General features: G+C 39.0%; 1 protein-coding gene across 3 annotated transcripts in view; it reads right to left on the bottom strand.

The window, feature by feature from the left end:
• Positions 1–234: 234 nt before the first annotated feature.
• Positions 235–18,841, bottom strand: part of LOC104605199 (sucrose-phosphatase 2-like) — a 32,582-nt gene continuing 13,975 nt past the window's right edge. For 2 of the 3 annotated variants that reach the window (XM_010269853.2, XM_088896512.1), the window contains exons 8-9: positions 595–641; positions 235–507 (exon numbers count right to left, since the gene is read on the bottom strand). In XM_010269853.2, the coding sequence (XP_010268155.1) occupies positions 418–507; positions 595–641 (137 nt within the window). In that variant the 3' untranslated portion in view covers positions 235–417. Of the gene's footprint in view, positions 508–594; positions 642–4,101; positions 4,225–18,841 lie in introns of those variants that run through there. The other variant, XM_088896513.1, reaches the window with a different exon arrangement.

The raw sequence follows: 18,841 nt of genomic DNA, 5'->3' as shown, positions 1-18,841 counted from the left end.
CTTGCATGAACTACCTAGTTAAGATTTAAGAAGATGAAAGGAAAGCTTAGTTTGGATGAGCTTTTGCTTTTGAACTTTGGGCTGTGAAAATAAATTTGAGCCAAAAAAAGTGTTTTAAGCGTTTGTTAAGAACTGCTTTTAAAAACATTATGATCTGAAGTCAACGCTTTTAAGCCCTAAAGCACGAAATTGGGGCCTTGTGCTTTGGAGCTTTAAAAGCACATATCCTGAACCTTTATCCAAATGTAACCAAAATTATTAGTCATTAATCACATCGGTATTTTCTCTGACAAGAGTTTTAGGCCGATACAATATACTTGAAGCCAGACGGCTAACTAGAGAGCCTAGAAGGGGGAAGAATGAGGATGGTTTATTCCAACAGATGGAAAATACTCTGGCATCATTTTTCATGTCCATCTAGAAAAGCCAGGTCGTTTGATCTTTTGGTCCTGATCCAGCCAACCAAGTCTGATGAAGATGCACCCAAACACACCCTCCCTCTCTAGCCTGCAGAAATCCAAATATTGTCAATCACGGGAATGAAAAGGCATGCATCTGTTTCATGAAAAAAGAATTTGGATTTCAAAATTTTACCTTTGTGTTCAACAATAGTGTTGTCAAACAACAATGCCTGCCTTCATCTACAAGACAGATACACAAGAAGAGTTGTGAGGCATAAACAACAAAGCATGAGCAAGAAGCTAATCCACAAAATGTTACCTTATAACGATTAATGGACAACATATAATCGGGTGCAAGCTATTTGGTGCACTCTCTATTATTTAGAAAATATAAATTCGCATACTTGTTCAGGATGTAAAGTATATGATCCAATTTGATATCATACTTTCAGGGTATAAGCAATTATCACATCATTTAGAATTTTCTTTTAAACTTAAAACTCCTCCAGGGTATGGTGAAACAGGAACAAACTCTCAAGTTTATGGGTTATAGTTTCCCTCCTCCTTGGCCTTAATAAAGATGGAAATGGTATACAATCAAAAGGAAACATGAGCTTATTGCGGTTTTTATGTGCAATATGAGATTTTTAGGGGTGTTAGTAAACCCTAGCAGATTCTAGGTTGAAGTAGAGAAGAAGAAAGAAAAGAGAAAGAAAAAGAGGAAGAAGAGGAAGAAGAAGAAGAAGAAAGAAAGGTTCGGCCAGACTAGAAGAGAGTCGAAATCTCTCTCCCCTAGCTGACCCACTTGTATTTATTCAAAAACATAGAGTTACAGGAAAGACCATTTTGTCCCTCATAGAAGATGGGACACATAACTTAAACTCAGATACAATAAACCTTTCACTCTCAAGCAGATAATCCAAAATGACCAAAATACCCCTGACTCGAGCATTCTAACACTCCCCCTCAAGCTGGAGAGTATATATCATATAGTCCCAGCTTGTTGCAAATGTAATATATTCTTCCCCGAGACAATCCCTTTGTGAGGAGATCTGCCCACTGATTTCCTGAGCTCACATGAGATGTGGTTATCACCCCACTTATCACTTTATCTCTTACAAAGTGATAATCAACCTCAATATGCTTAGTTCTCTCATGAAAGACGGGATTGGAAGAGATGTGAACAGCAGTTTGGTTATCACAGTATAATTTCATGGGTTTGTCAATTGAGAATCCCATCTCTTGAAGCAAGTTCTTCAGCCATACTAGCTCACATGTGGTATGGGCCATAGCCCTGTACTCTGCTTCTGCACTACTTCTTGCCACCACTGTTTGTTTCTTGCTCTTCCAAGTTACAAGATTGCCACCGAGGAAGGTACAATACCCTGTAGTTGATCTCCTGTCTGATATAGAACCAGCCCAGTCAGCTTCTGTGTACCCTACTATCTCAAGAGTTCCTCCACTTTGGTATAACAAACCACGACCTGGAGCACCTTTTAGGTACCTAACAATTCTCATAACAGCTTCCCAGTGAGGAACCCGAGGATGTTGCATAAACTGGCTCACCACACTCACAGCAAATGATATATCTGGTCGAGTAATGGTCAGGTAGTTCAATTTGCCCACCAACCTTCTATATCTTCCAGGATCATCAAACTCTTCACCCGCATCAACACTCAGCTTGGCATTGAGTTCCATAGGAGTCTCTACTGGTTTAGCACCTAACAACCCTGTTTCTTCAAGTAGATCAAGAACATATTTTCTCTGACATAGGTTGATCCCATGTTTTGACCTCGCAACCTCCATTCCCAGGAAATATTTCAGCTTCCCCAGATCTTTCGTATTGAAGTGATCCTGTAAGAATTTCTTCAACCTGTTGATTCCATTGCTATCACTCCCAGTTATGACAATATCATCCATGTACACGACTAGCAAGATTTTCCCATCCTTTGAGTTATAGCTGAATACAAAATGATCAACCTGACATTGTTTCATCCCAAAGGCTTTCATCACTTCACTGAACCTGCCAAACCAAGCACGTGGAGATTGTTTCAGTCCATAAATTGCCTTTTTGAGCCTACACACTTTGCTAGACTCCCCCTGAGCAACAAACCCTGGTGGTTGCTCCATATACACCTCATCAACTAGATCACCATGCAGGAAGGCATTTTTTATGTCAAGTTGTACAAGAGGCCAATCATACATAGCAGCTAATGAAATCAGCACCCGAACTGAACCAATCTTAGCCACAGGAGAAAATGTCTCCATATAGTCCACACCATACATCTGAGAATAACCCTTGGCCACCAACCTCGCTTTCAATCGCTCCACACTGCCATCAGGAAGATACTTCACTGTGTAGACCCATTTACACCCAACTGTGTGCTTACCGGAAGGAAGAGCAGTGAATTCCCATGTGTGATTATGTTGTAGAGCAGAGAGTTCTTCTTCCATGGCTTGCCGCCACCCTAGGGAGGCAAGAGCTTCCTGGACAGTCTTGGGAATGGGGACAGATGAGAGTAATGATATAAATTTGCAATGAGAAGCAGAAAGGTGAGCAGTAGAAACATAGTGTGAAATGGGGTGAGAAGTACGAGTACATTTACCTTTTCGCGAAGCAATAGGAAGATCAGGATCTGAAGGAGAAGGAGCAGTAGCAGGATCTGTCGACAGGGGCTGAAGTGGAGGAGGGCCCGATGCACTTCTGCGGGTATACACTTGTGATTGGCGGCTTCTCAGTAGTAACAGGCATAGGATGTGCATCTGCAGTAGAAACAAGAGCTACTAGAAGGATGTCCACAACAGGTACAAGAAGGGGAACCACAGAGGAAGAGGAAGAGGAAGAGACCCCAGCATCTGAGAAGAACGGAACTGACTCAAAGAAGGTGACATCAGAGCACACAAACGATTTATGAGATTTTGGGTTATAACACTTATACCTTTTCTGAGTCCTTGAGTAGCCAAGAAAGATACACTTAGTAGCTCGAGCATCTAGCTTGTCTAACCCAGGCCCCAAGTGTTGAACGAAACAAACACAGCCAAAGATTCTTGGGGTAAGAGGAAATGGAGATAAAGTGGGAAACAACACGGAGAAAGGGGATTGACTTCCAAGGATTGACATGGGCATCCGATTGATCAGAAAACAAGATGTAAGAATAGCATCACTTCAAAAATATTTTGGGACATTCATATTAATCATCAAGGATCGAGCAGTTTCAAGAAGATGTCGATTTTTTCGTTCAGCTACACCGTTCTGTTGTGGGGTGTAGGCACAAGAAGTTTGATGAATGATCCCATGATGTTCTAGGTATTGCTGAAATGGTGAGGAGTTGTATTCTTTGGCATTATCGGAGCGAAGAATTTTAATATGTACACCAAATTGAGTGCGTATTTCAGCATAAAATTTTTTAAAAATAGGGAACAACTCACTACGATCTTTCATAAGATAAATCCATGTCATCCTTGAAAAGTCATCAACAAAGATTACAAAATACTTATACCCATTGTATGACACCACTTTAATTGGACCCCATACATCGGAATGAACTAAAGAGAAAGGACTTGAGACACGACTATCAACTATTGGACTAAATGAGACTCTATGATGTTTACCCAATTGACATGACTCACAATCTAATGATGAAAGATGACTCAATGAAGGAACCAGTAACTTCAAGGCCTTGAGAGAAAGATGACCAAGTCTGCAGTGCCATTGAAGATGAGTAAGAGATGACTGAAAAGCTACTAGAGGACCACCACCATCAAGGTAATATAATCCACCTGCTTCATGCCCTCCACCAATCTTCCTCCCCGTCTTGAGATCCTGAAACACACAAGAAGAAGGGTAGAAGGTTACAGAACAATTAAGAGACTTGGTTAATCTGCTGACAAACATAAGGTTAAAAGGAAACTTAGGAACATATAAAACAGATGATAAAGGCAAGGAGGAGAGATTAACATCACCAACACCACAGATAGAAGATGTAGAACCATTAGCAAGTGTAACTGTTTGAGGTGTGGAGGAGTGGGAAAGGGAAGAAAATACATCATGAGTCCCAGACATATGGTCCGAGGCCCTGGAGTCAATGATCCAGTGTGAGTCTTTGGAAGCTAAGCAAGCCATACCTGAATGGGCAAGTGTAGCGGTGTTCTGCTGAGATGTTTGAATGAACTGCTCATATACTGCACGTGGTACACTCACCATTTCCTTCTCAGAAGCACAAGTGGATGTGGAGGGGATTGGGTCAGTTTGCTGACTTTCAGTAATTGTGTCACTACCCTTAGTCCTAGCATGGTTAGCCCAAGTGTTGGGTGCACCACGCAAATCATAGCAGAAATTAACTGTGTGCCCCTCTAAACCACAATGTGTACACTTTCTCTGAGTATTACTCCTTCCTCTTCCCTGACCTCCCCCTGAGTCTCGGCCTCCAGTCCGACCACTAGCCCTGCTGAACATGTGACCACCACGGTTGCTTGGGAGTCCACTCCTGACACCACCACTTCTATTTCCACGACTACCCCCTTTAGTCACTACCAAACCAGATCTGTCAGAGAGAGAAGAATGTTCTACTGACTCAATGGATGTCCTCTTAAGACGAGCAAAAACTTCTTCAAGTGAGGGAAGAGCAGATCCTCCCAATATTTGTGCTCTGACAGGCTCATACTCAGCCTTCAACCCCACAAGAAGCTTTGTCACATCAAGCTGCTCACGTTGTTGTTGTTGGATCTGAACATCTGATGTTAGAGGATGATACACATTAAGCTCATTACAAATGTTCCTCACATTAAGCTTTGACTCCCTTGCTTCAAATTGAAATACTCTTGGTACAACTGATACACCCTAATTGTATTGTCTTGTCCAGAGTACAACTTCTTAGCATGACCCCAGATTTCCTTAATTGTATCTAGGAACATGAAGTTCACACTAATCTTTGGTTCCATGCTGTTCCAGAGCCATGTCATTATCTGTGCATCTACTTGTTCCCAGTCACTGAACCCAGGGGAATCAGAGGGAGGTTTCTCCTCTCTTATATGTTTTACCTTCCTCTTGGCCTTCAAGAACACCTCCACAGATTTTGCCCATGGTACATAATTCTCACCATTCAACTTGATGGATGTCATTTGAACACTTAGATAGTCTGGAGAAAGCATGACACCTGTTTTGTTATCATTCCCATTTTCAAATGAAGCCATCTTAATTATTTCACCTTCAAATATACAACACAACCTCACACTCTTTCACAAGACTTATCTCACTTATAACACCACCAATTCCAGCTTCTTTAAATACACATTACACACCACACAATAAGGCTGAAATCACTCAGTCTTCACATCAAACACCTAAGCTGCACACTGCAAAACCATTCACCATCAACACACTAAGACTGAAATCACTCAGTCTTCACATCAAACACCTAGGCTGCACACTGCAGAACCATTCACCATCAACACACTAAGACTGAAATCACTCAGTCCTCACATCAAACACTTGGGCTACACACTGCAGAACTGATTACACACAAGGTATAGGAGATCACTTTTAAATATTTTGAAACATAGATACACCAATCACCACGACACAACCACCACCAATCTACTGCTGTTGTGAACTTCAGCAGTCGACAACTCTTCTTTCAACATACATACGAAGAGAAATGCAGAGGAACACGACTGAGATGCATATCAGTCACACTGAGCACCACCACAACCAACTCTTGAAACAAAAAGAAACATTCACAGTCCCTTACTTGGACAAACAACAGTAGTGTTCATACCTGTCCACATTCAGCCCTCTTCGATACTGAATAGAGGGTTTAGTATACCACTCCAACGACCACCACAGCAACAACCGGAGGCATCCTCACCTCCAGGCCCACAAAACGACAGCTCCTTTTCAGCCCCTTATCGAACCTCCACTCAGGTCAGTTGAAAAGGAAGAAGATGACTGTGAAAGTTGGCGGCGAACCCAGAAAGAGAACAGCAGCAAGAAAGAAATGAGGATACGACCTTACAGCTCTGATACCATGTTAGTAAACCCTAGCAGATTCTAGGTTGAAGTAGAGAAGAAGAAAGAAAAGAGAAAGAAGAAGAGGAAGAAGAAGAAGAAGAAAGAAAGGTTCGGCCAGACTAGAAGAGAGTCGAAATCTCTCTCCCCTAGCTGACCCACTTGTATTTATTCAAAAACATAGAGTTACAGGAAAGACCATTTTGTCCCTCATAGAAGATGGGACACATAACTTAAACTCAGATACAATAGACCTTTCCCTCTCAAGCAGATAATCCAGAATGACCAAAATACCCCTGACTCGAGCATTCTAACAAGAGGTTTGAAAAAGTGGAAATGCTGATTAGCCCTACAGAAAGTGATATAAGATGGTAGAAAGAATGCAGCAACCAATGTTTCAGTAAAATATTATTACAATATAATTATCAGAAATCAGGTGGTCTCTAACATTAAAGGAAGACCCCTAAACGATAGGGTATGGCTTGAAGGATTGGAATGGCCTACACTAAAACTGGAGGATAGGGAATGGCTGGAAAGGAAATTTGAATTGAAAGAAATAAAGGAAGCAATGTTTTCTATGGACAGATCAAAGGCACTAGGCCCTGATGATTTTACAATGACTTTTTATCAAGATTGTTGGGAGATATTAAAAGAGAACCTAAGGCTAGTTTTTGATGAATTTTATTCTAGAGGAGTGATATACCCGGGGCTAAATTCCGCATTCATTGCCTTGGTTCCCAAGAAAAGGAATGCAAATCACCTGAGGGACTATAGGCCGATCAGCCTAGTCAATAGCCTCTATAAGATCATCACTAAGGTGCTATCCATTAGAATTAGAAAAGTGCTCCTAGCAATTATAGCAGACAACCAAGGAGCTTTTGTGAAAGGGAGGCAAATAACAAATCAAATACTTATAGCAAATGAGAATTTGGAGGAGTTCAAGAGATCTAAGAAAAAAGGGGTGGTATGCAAATTGGATTTGGAAAAGGCTTACGACATGGTGGATTGGTCTTTCCTGTTGGAGGTGATGGTCAATTTTGGGTTCGGAGACAGGTGGTGTAAGTGGGTGATGGGATGTATCAGGAAATGCCATTATTCCATATTGATAAATGGGACAGTGGTAGATTTCTTTCCAGCTTTGAGAAGAATAAGACAAGGAGATCCTCTTTCCCCTTTCTTATTCATGATGGTTGCAGAAGTTTTGGGGAGATTAATTTCTAGAGCAGACTAATAAGAGGATGGAGAGTTGGAAGGGAAAGTGTGCCACTCACACATTTGCAATTTGCAGATGACACAATACTCTTTTGTGAAGGAGGGGACCTTAATAGGATAAGAAACCTGAAGCTCACTATACAACTCTTTGACCAAATGTGAAACCTTAAGGAGAACTTTGAGAAGAGCTGTCTAGTGGGGGTCAATATGGGGGTGGGGGAGACATCGAAGTGTGCAGACATTCTGGAGTGCGCAGTTTCTAATTGGCCTTTAAATTACCTCGTTTTTCCATTGGGAGACAACCCTTAGAAAGATGAGTTTTGGGTTCCGGTTGTGGAGAGGTTTGAAAAGAGACTTGCAACTTGGAAGAAGAATTATTTGTCTCTTGGTGGGAGAATTACTTTAATTAGGTCTACATTAGCTAACCTTCTTGTCTACTTTTTATCAGTCTTTAAGATTCCAACTAAGGTGGATAACAGGTTAGAAAAACAAATGAGAGATTTCCTTTGGGAGCCGAGGGAAGAGAAGGACCATAGGGTTAGGTGGGAGATGGTCTGTAGGAGCAAGAGGGAGGGAGGTTTGGGTATTGGGAATATAAGGAGTAGGAATTTGGCACTACTAGAGAAATGGCTGTGGAGATTTTCTTTGGAGAAGGATAAGCCGTGGGTGAAGATAGTGGGCAGTATTCATGGGGTAGCAGACAATGGATGGGATTCTGGGATTCAAGCTATTTTTCCATTGTTCTCTCCATGAATCAAGTATGACTTGCACTCAGGTAATCTCATCAATTTTTTGGAACATATCTGGATTGGGGATTCTCCTTTAAAAGACCAATTCCCGAGTCTTTTCACTCTTTCCACTTTTAAAAATGAACCAGTTTCCTCCTTCCTTGTTCCTTCTAACTTAACTTCTGGGTTCAGCTGGAACTTGGGCTTTAGAAGGGAAATTAGGTACACAAAGTTTGATTGTATCTTATCCTTGTTATCCATTCTTGAAGGGGTCTTTTTAGAGCCAACAAAGGCAGACAGTAGAATTTGGTCTCTTACCCCCTTTGGTTCTTTCACATGTGCTTCTTTCTTTAAAGCTCTAACACAACCTCCTTCTTTGGATCTGTCATTCCCTGTTAAAGAGGTGTGGTGTCTTCCTATACCCCCCAAGGTTGGAAGTTTTTGTTGGGAAGCCTTTCTAGAAAGAGTTAATACAAGTGATTTACTTCAAAGAAAAAGACCCAACAGTTGTTTGTGTCCTCACTGGTGTGCTTTCTGTAAAACTGATGGTGAGTCTGAATACCATTTACTGATTTCCTGTCAGTTTACTAAAGGCATTTGGGAGTGGTGTACTTCTTTGTTTGGGTGCAGGTGGACCCCCCCCCCCCCTCCCCCCTTTGAAGATGTATGAGGGCTGCAGTATGTTGGACTGTTTGGGAGGAGAGGAACTCATGGATCTTCTCAGAAAAGGAGAGAAGCTTGGAAGTAATTTTGGAGGTAATCCATATTAGGGTGATACATTGGCTAAAAACTTTGGCATTGTTTGCAGATTTCTCAGTAGATGAGATGGTAAAAAACTGGAAGGAAATTGCAGAATTAGCTTCAACTAAGAAGGCATCAAATTCTTGTTGGAGTCCTCCACCTAACGGCTTTATTAAACTGAATTTTGATGGCAGCAGTATGGGTAATCCAGGACCATCTGGAATAGGGGGAGAATAAGAGATGAACATGGGAATCTGTTAGCTATGTTTTCAGGACCAAAGGGGTACGAAGAGCCAAGGAGTTGTAAATTAGTAAGCTGATCATTGAAGGAGACTCTGAAGTTGTGGTGAACTGGTTAAAAGAGGATAACTCAAGGATATGGAAGTACAACAATGAAAAAAGAAAATTTAAGTGGCTGACTAAGGATGTTGAAATTCAATACAAATGGGTAAAGAGAAGTGCAAACTCACTGGCAGATGGTTTAGCTAGGCAAGGGGTTAACAGAAACTCTTTATTTTGGGCTTTATTGTAATTGTATTTGGTGCTCATTGATTGTTCTAGGGAGCTAATATTGTTTAGCCCCCTTGCTTTTTAATTCTTCTTAATATTAATTAATACATTTCACAGTTATTGATAAAAAAAAAAGAAGAATCTGGGGGAATAAATCTTTTACATGGTTGGTGGCATTGGATAATACATTCATGGCTGATCATTTGAGAAATAGATGCTTTGAAATGGCTAGCATATATTTTATGTGAAATGACAAGGAAGATATGAAGCACTTAGTAATCACATGCAAGGTGGCATATTTTCTTTAGAGGTTTTTATCCTCCTTGTTAGTTTCTCATCCTCATAATCCAGATGAAATCTTCTCTTTGCGGTCAAGGTACATGGAGGCAAGAAGGCTAAAATTTTTTGGAGCTGTATCCCTTTATAATTTGTTGGGGTTTATGGATGTAAAGGAATAGAAGACTATTTGAAGACCAAAAAAAAAAAAAAAAGAAATATCAAGAGAATATGCATGGTAGAGGTGCTCAGGTTCAGCCTAGCCTGGCCCACACATTTGTACATATGTTATTTATACATACATACATATTATTTTATGCTATATTTTATATTTTATATATAAATAATATAATATGTCATTTATAATAAATATTATACATAAAATTCTATATTATATAATGTATAAAATAAATTTTATACACATATTACATGACATATAATATAAAATATTATATCTGTACTATTATAAACTAGATACTTGCCTTGATTTTGCTGCAGGTCATAAAAGTTAAAGTTTAATAGCATATTGTTAACTTATATCTTTACCTTCGTTTTGTATTGTGCTTATAATTGGATTAATTTTGTTAGGGACAGGATTGAGTATCAAGAATGAAGCAAGGTGGGTTACGTCCTCTTTTGTACTTTTATCAACCTAGGCTATATGCCCTTATCACTAAGGGTGAGTAAATGGGTAGGTTTTACCTGGAACCGAATGGAACCAAACTCGAACTGGACTTGAACCAATCCTACACAATCTTCTAGCGGATAGGGTCTGGTTCCAAATTCTTGGAACCAACCCCAACCCATTGTTTTTTTAATTTATCAGCAAAGAAAATTCATTTTTTAATTTAAATATTTGTTACAGGGCATATATATGGAACCCATGATACAATAGGTTACTGCAATGGCCAAAATAAGGATGGTCTATCAGCTCCCTGCTTAGCTAACACATCCACCAGCCCATCTGCTTCCCTTTTAACCCATCCAAAATTAGAATTATATTCCTTTGCAAGTTGGTCAGTTTGTCTGAAAATGAAGCTGAGCTTCTAGGGTGCTGACTCAATTTGCTTTGCCATGTTATGACCAAAAGGGAATCTCTTTCAATTTCCAATTCTCTTGCCCCTAATTGTTCAGCAAGCTTCAGCCCTTGCAATAGTGCTTTAGATTCAGCATGAATTGAGTCACCAAAACCGATTGGTTCACAGAACAAGGCCATCACTACTCCTTGATGGTTCCAAAAGACTCCCCAATTCCTGCTCTTCCTGGATTGCCAAAGGAACTGCCATCAAAGTTTAGTTTTAGCTTATTTAAACCTGGTGGTTTCCACTCCATTCTTACACTTTCTCTATGTGGTTCTGAATGTGCCACTTCTCTCCAATTCCTTAAGAAGTCATCAATAGAAATACTCTTTAAGAGCTTCATTGTTTTAACCCAATGTATCAATCTAAATTTTAATGGCTTCGATCACCTCCTCCATTGACTTACTTTTCTCATTGAAGATCCTCTGATTTCTTTCTTCCTAAATAGGCCAAACCAAGGCTGAACATACTACCTTCCACATACATCTTCCCCTTTTCTTCTGTTGCCTCAGAAAATTTGGGTTGAAAAGGCTCACTATGTCTTGGGGAATCTATCTACAACCAAAGAGAGAGCAGTAGTCCCAAAGAGCACACACATGAGGCACATGAGGAGAAAGGAAGATATTTGCCCTTCTTTTCTGTAGCACGTCATAGGTGTTTTACCTTCCCTAGGAACATTTCCTAGCAAAGAGCTTGTACTTTAGGAGGAATTAGTTTGCACCATATTTCTCTCACAGGATAGTTTACTCTCATAGTGTCAGACCAGGCAAGCAAGTTAAAAGCAAAAGAATCATAAGAAAACAAACCATCAAAAGTTAGATGCCAGATTCTATTATCAAGGCCATTTTGATCTAGGTAAACCATTTCCAGTTTTAATCGTAGGACAAGGAGAGAATCACACTCATTGTCTCTTAGGCCCCTTCTGAACCCAAAGTCCCAATTTATCCCAGTTTATGACGGTGCAGCAACCCTAGCTATAGTTTCAGCCTTAAGGTTTGACAAGGAGTAAAGGTTAGGAAATTGCAAGCAAAGGGGTTGATCCCCAAGCCAAAGGTCTTCCCAGAATAAAATATTAATCCCACACCCAACATCAAGATGCATGAAATTAGTAAATAACGGCAAGATTTCAGAGATTTCTTTCTAGGGGGAATTTGAAGTTGCATTAGCTTCTTGCACCTCAGCCATTATCCACTGCACCTGAATGCTTTCAATGACCTTGTGCCATAGTTTATCTTCCCCACAGGGAAACCTCCACAACCATTTTCCTAGTAGAACTGTATTTCTCTTCACTAAGTTTCGAACTCCTAGTCCACCTTGCTCCTTGGGTTTACAAACCTGCTCCCATTTTACTAAATGATCTTTTTCTTCCTTTCCTACCTCCCATAAAAAATCCCTCATTATATTTTCCAGTTGTCCAGCTATCTTTGTGGGGATCCTAAAGGTGGACAAGAATTGGGCAAGTTTGCTCAGGTGGACTTAAATCAATATAATCCTTCCCCCCATTGAGATGTAGTTTCTCTTCCATATAGATAGTTTCTTAGTGAACCTCTCTATAACTGGTTTCCAAAAGCCCTCAAATTTTGGATTACCCCCCAAAGGCAAACTGAAGTACTCCAGTGGCCAACTTTTTACTTCACATCCTAGTATTTGTGCCACAAATTAGGTTTCATCCTCTTTGATGTTAACTCCTGCCACAGAGCTCTTTCCCCAATTAACTTTTTAACTTTGAGATCATTTAAAACTCTTCTACTAAAGCTTTCAAATTCCTCAATCTAGATTCACCACCATCCTCACAAAAAATGATAATGTTTTCTGCAAATTGCAAATGAATCACTACCACCTTAGATCTCCCAACCCTCCAACCTCTGAAAAAGATATTCTTGATCAGTCTTGAGGATTTGCCTACTTAGAACCTCAACCACAATTGTAAACAAGAAAGGAGAAAGAAGATCTCCTTGCCTTATTCCTCTTTTTGTTGGGAAGAAATCCTTACCACCCTACATCTTTGTTGCCACACACTCATTTACAACAAGGATTTGGTCCCTTCAACAAAGGCTCCTTAATTTTGGGAAACTACCAAGAGTAAAACAGTCTTTAGCCTACCTACCAAGATTTTTGCAATGATTTTATAAACGCTAACCAAAAGGCTTATAGGCCTATAGTCCTTAGGAGTTCTTGCCTCTTTCTTCTTGGGTATTAGGGCTAGGAAGTTTGCATTTGCTCCTAGTGAAATTTTCCCTTCTCAATGAAATTCAACAAAGACAACCATTAAATCATCCTTTATAATTTCCCAACAGTCCTGATAGAAAGCAATCGTGAAACCATCAGGTCTTGAAGCCTTTAACCTTTCCATAGTTAAAACTGTTTCATGGACCTCATCCTCACTAAAGGCTCTTTCTAAGAGAGCAGCTTTATGGACCAGCACCTTATCCCAATTCAAATCCCCTAAGTTCACAGTCCTATCTTCTAGGAGGCAAAGATTGATTTAAAATGATCCATGAAGCACTTTTCAATTTCCTCCTTCGAAGTTATTATCTGATCTTCAACCACAATGCTAGAGAGAAAGCTCTTTCTTCTTCTCCCATTTGCCAAAGAGCGAAAGAACTTTTAAGTTTCCATCCCCATCTAGTAACCACTTGACTTTTTTGACGAGAAATGGTAACTTTCATAAATCTTAAAAGGAAAGTTAGTACAATTTTCACATTCATAGGTAAGGTGACCCCTCAAAATAAAAACTTACAAACACACCCAGAAAAGAGTTTCCCTACTAACTCCTTGCTTTGCTAAAGTATCATCCATTGCATTTGTTGACCTCCTAGTCCATTTAAAAAGTGCTTCAAGCTCCCTTGTTAGGTTCAGTATTTCTCTTGCAGACATCTAAGGGACCAAGTGCCCAAACTATTTATTTGCATCCAACCTACTACCAATTTTTTTATCAATAGCATCAAATTTTGTTAACCTGAGCAGAAAGTGGTAAATACAAATGGTTCAAAACAATTTAAGGTTCATGAGAAGTAAAACCTCTTATCTCTCCCCCAAGAAGCCCCAATTCCCTTACAATTATGCCCAAACAACGAGTCTCTCTCCACCACTTGCTTAGCTAACGTATCAGCTATAGCATTTGTGCTCCACTTAACCCACCCTATCCTTACTTCCATATCTCTAGTTAGCCACCTGAATTTCTTCCTATTATTATTATACATCCACATTTTCATTCCCTCATCCTATAGCAAGTTGATCACCAATTTTGGGTCTCCCTCAACACTTAATTTTCTGATGCTCATTGCCTTCGCCCTTTGTATGCCTTCCATTACAACCATGACTTCTGCCCTCAATGAATCTCCTTCCCTAGTCAGCCCAGAATATAGTGCAATACTTTTGCCCTCCTCATCTCTAAATGCACCTCCATTGCCGGAAGCTCCTAGATTTCCTAAGCTACTACCATCAAAATTTAGTTTAATAAATCATCTATCCAGTGGGCTCCAATGATGAGCTATGATAGCCTTATTAGTAAATGAATCTGTCACTGCCCTCCAGTTCCTCAGTAAATCATTTGCTGAAATACAAGACAAGTCTTTCAAGGACTTCAACCAATGCACCACTTTCATTTCAATTGCTTCAAATGCTTCTTTCCTTCTTGCTTTATCCATGAAAATTCTTGAGTTCCGCTCAACCTACTACCAATTTTGAATCTCCATCCACTTCTAACTATAGAAAACCCAATTGTTTATCCAACCTGAGGCCTTGGAGGAGTGCCAAAACTTTTGCTCTAAGTGAGTCACCTAATCCTATCGAGCCAAAGAAAAGGGCTAGAACTCTTTCTTCCACATTTCTAAAACACCCCCAATTCCAGAAGGACCAAGATTACCTACAGAGCTGCCATCAAAATTCAACTTCATGCCAAAACGCAAAGGAGGGGACCAATCCTCATGGAAGGTAATATATAAGTAGGAAGAGCCCGCTACTATGCTCCAGCCTCTAAATAAACCATCTACAAAGAAGTCCTTGACGAGATCCAACAATTCCAGCAATGTATAGCCTTGATGGTGATCCCTTCTATGAGTTCAAGTGCTATTCTTACTTGCCCTTGGAAAATCTTGTTATTTCTCTCTTCCCGCACTGCCCAAATAATTAATACCCTCGTTGTTCTCCACACCACCCATCCTCTTTTCTTTGGTTGTTGGAAAAAGCTAAGTTCTTTTTTTAATCAATAACACATTTCATTAATTAATCATAGAAATAATTTCAAAGGGGAAGATAAACTTTCTTATCTTCCAGCTGAGGCTTGAGCCCCCAAGAAAGGAAAAATAATAATTACACCTGAGCCCAAAGCATAAACTCCCTCTCCATCCCTTGCTTAGCTAACCCATCAGCAAAAGAGTTAGCTGATCTTTTCATCCAACTGATCTTGATTTCCATCTCTTGAACCAGCCACCTAAATTTCCTCCTCTCATTGCTGTAATTCCATAACCCACTGTTGTCTTTATTCAGCCACCCTACCACCACCTCCGAGTCTCCTTCAATTATAAGTTTTCTTATATTCATCTCCTTAGCTCTCTGGACTCCTTCCATAACTGAATAGATTCCGGCTCTGAGAGAGCCACCCACTCCAATTGGGCCTGAGAACGAGGCTGAAACAATCCCATTCTCATCCCTAAACACACCCCCAATCCCCGAGTGTCTAGGATTCCCTCTACTACTCCCATCAAAGTTTAGTTTTAAGAAACCAGCTGGTGGAGGGGTCCAAGACACACTCATTACTATTTTGGTCTGGGTGCAACTAGCAATCTCACCCCACTTCCTCAACATGTCATCCACTGTGTAATATGTGAACTCTGAGGATTTCAGCCACTGTACAACCCTTATATGGATCATTTCTCTCAGTCCTTCAGCACCTCTCTCTACTTCAAAGAAGATCCTAGAGTTTCTTTCTTCCCATAAAGACCAGCATACCGCAGCCCTCAGGCATCTCCACATGGTCTTACCCCTTTCCATACGCCACCTAAAGAAAGAAGGGGAAAAAAGACTTTGTAAGTTTGATGGAGGGTTCCAAAATACACCCAAAGAGGGAGAAAGCCCACTCCCAAATAGACTTTGCAAACTGGCATGACACCATAAGGTGAAAACCAATCTCCCCATCAGCTTTACAAAGAACACACATGTGAGGGGATAAACATGTCTTGGGTCTCTTCTTTTGGAGCAAATCACCAGTGTTGATTCTTTCCAGAAAAACTACCAACCCTAGAAGGAATTAGTCTGCACCAAACCTCTTTAACAGGAAAGGGGAGGGCTACAAGACTGGTGGACTAGCTTAAGACTTTGAAGAATGAGGCACAAAAGAATAAGCCAGTGGGGGTGGGGGTCCAAATTCTGGAGTCCAAAAAAAAGCTAAATTCAAAAAGATCCACCACGCTTGTAGGAGGATTCCACCTACACCAAATGAGAGAGAAACATTCCAAAATGTGAGTAACAAAAGGATAGGATATTAATAAATGATTTACCGTCTCACCACTCTTCAAGCAAAAGCTATTGACATGTAGGGATAAGCACCCGTTTGATCTTTTGCTTTGAAGCACATCCAAACTTCCAAAGGTTAATTTTTGGAGAACCACTTCCTAACAAAAGGCCCATTCACTAATGGGCCTTTCAAAGAACCACTTTCCATGAAGCAGTTTTCACTATGCAACCAAAAAACCACTTACATCTTGAATTTTGTTTCCAACAAATTTCTTCCTTCCTTAGAATGTCCTCTAGCTGCACTTTCAAATTCCATCTTTTTAATCTGTCCTCCAAACCACACTCTCTTTGGACCTCTTTTTGGTCTAGTTCCTCTAATAGTCTATCCTTTTAGCAATTTCCCCCTTTTTCTCTTCTAGTCTCCTAAAACTTCTCTATTCCACTCCTTAATTTTTTCTTTCAACCTCTTCAATTTCTTGGTGAATCTCAACCCTCTATTCTAGTCATTGATTCCTCTTTCATCCACCAAGCTTTCACTTTGTCTACAAATCTTGGAACTTCCCCAAGGAGGTTTTCCTCATTTAAACACAAAGGGTAATGGTCTGAGGTTAACCTAGGAAGGGCTTTCAGAGTTAGGTTTCCCCACAATTCTTCCTAATCAATGGAGAGCAGGAATCTATCCAATTTGGGACAAACTTGATTTCTTAAAATTTTGGCCAAGTGAAAGTAGCTTTTAGCAATTGAGGTTCTTTCAACTCTATGAACTCTATCAAATTGTTGAACTTCCTCATTGCTGCTAGTATATTAAATTCTTTACATACTTATGATATTGAAAATAAAGTGTTTTCTATTAGTTTTAATAACGCCAGTAATAATGATTCAACAATAAATATTTTAAAATCTCAATTAAGACCATGTTTAAATGATAATTTATTTTATATTAGATGTGTATGTCACATCTTACGCTTATGTGTACAAACTGCTTTAAAATTATTTCACCTCACATTTCTAAAATTAGAAATCGTATTATGTGTATTAAAAGTTCTAGAACAGGAAAACAAGAATTTAAATATTTTATGCCAAAAACATGGTCTAAAATATAGAAATTCGGTATTAGATGTTCAACATAGGTGGAATTCCACTTATTATATATATTTTTCTTATCAGCAATTCCACCTAGTCTATGTTAGAGAGTTGTATTTCATATAAAGACATTCTTACTTTTATAATCAGAAAATGCTCCATGGTTTTATAACTAATGACAATTGAGAAATTGTTGTTTGTATAAAAGATTTTTTTACAATTTTTTTATGATACAACTAGTGCATTTTCAGGTGTTTATGATACAACTTCTCATATTTTAGTTAATCAATTATTTATAATTAGTGATTTTTTAAAATATAGAAATAATTTAAAATTTCAAAATATTATTGATGTAATGGAAATTAAATTTGAAAAAATATTTTGCCTCTATATTGCTTAGCTACAATATTAGATCCTAGGATTAGAAAAAATAGTTTGGATGTTTTTCTTGAATCTTATTATGAAAATATAAGAAGTGATTTTGGAACAAAATGATGAAGTTAATAATTTATTATTTAAAATGTATAGTATATATGAATCACAATTATTAGGACATAGAAGAACTTGTACAACCTCCATTACTGGAACCACTAGTTCTAGTAGTGAAAGAGATAGAGTTTGGTCATTAATAAATAAAAGGCAACAATCAGCTGCCACTTCATCATCAAGTTCATTTACTAAACATAGCTTTTATTTACAAGCTAATTTTAATAGCTTAACAGATGCCCTCAACTCTAACGGATTAAATAATTTTGATATTTTATCCTAGTGGAAAGAACATGGAAAAAAAATATCTAGTGCTTGCCACCATGGCAAATGATCTACTAACTCCTCCTGTGTCCACCATTCCATCAAAGTCTTGTTTTACTACAAGTAGTAGGGTATTGGACAACAAGAGAAGCTACATGAATGGTGAAAGCCTGTAGATGCATATATGTTTGAAGGATTGATTGGATATTGAAGACAACTATAAAATCAGGGAGGGCATGACACTTCAACTGATAGTTCACGAGAAGAAAACGATGTAAATCAAGAACAAGAAGATGGAGGAGGTGGAACTTGAAGTTGATATTTTTTTGTATATTCAATAGTTGTACAACATTTTTAAAATTATTGTAAATGTTGTTTTTCAATTTTATCTAGAATTTATTTGATTATTTCAATACCACTATAAATTTTTATTTTCAATTTTATCATATTATTTTTATATTTTATTCCAATTCCATTGTACTTTTTTTCAATTTATTCTTTTACTTCATATGCAATTTTTGCTCCTCCCAACTTGATATATTCTTAGTGCATTTAAACCTAATGTTTTCACAATGAAATTGCTTTCAATTAACTACA

Source organism: Nelumbo nucifera, chromosome 1, assembly GCF_055504915.1.
Source record: "Nelumbo nucifera cultivar China Antique chromosome 1, China Antique-T2T, whole genome shotgun sequence".
Taxonomy (NCBI): domain Eukaryota; kingdom Viridiplantae; phylum Streptophyta; class Magnoliopsida; order Proteales; family Nelumbonaceae; genus Nelumbo; species Nelumbo nucifera.
This window is presented reverse-complemented; position numbering and strand designations above follow the sequence as displayed.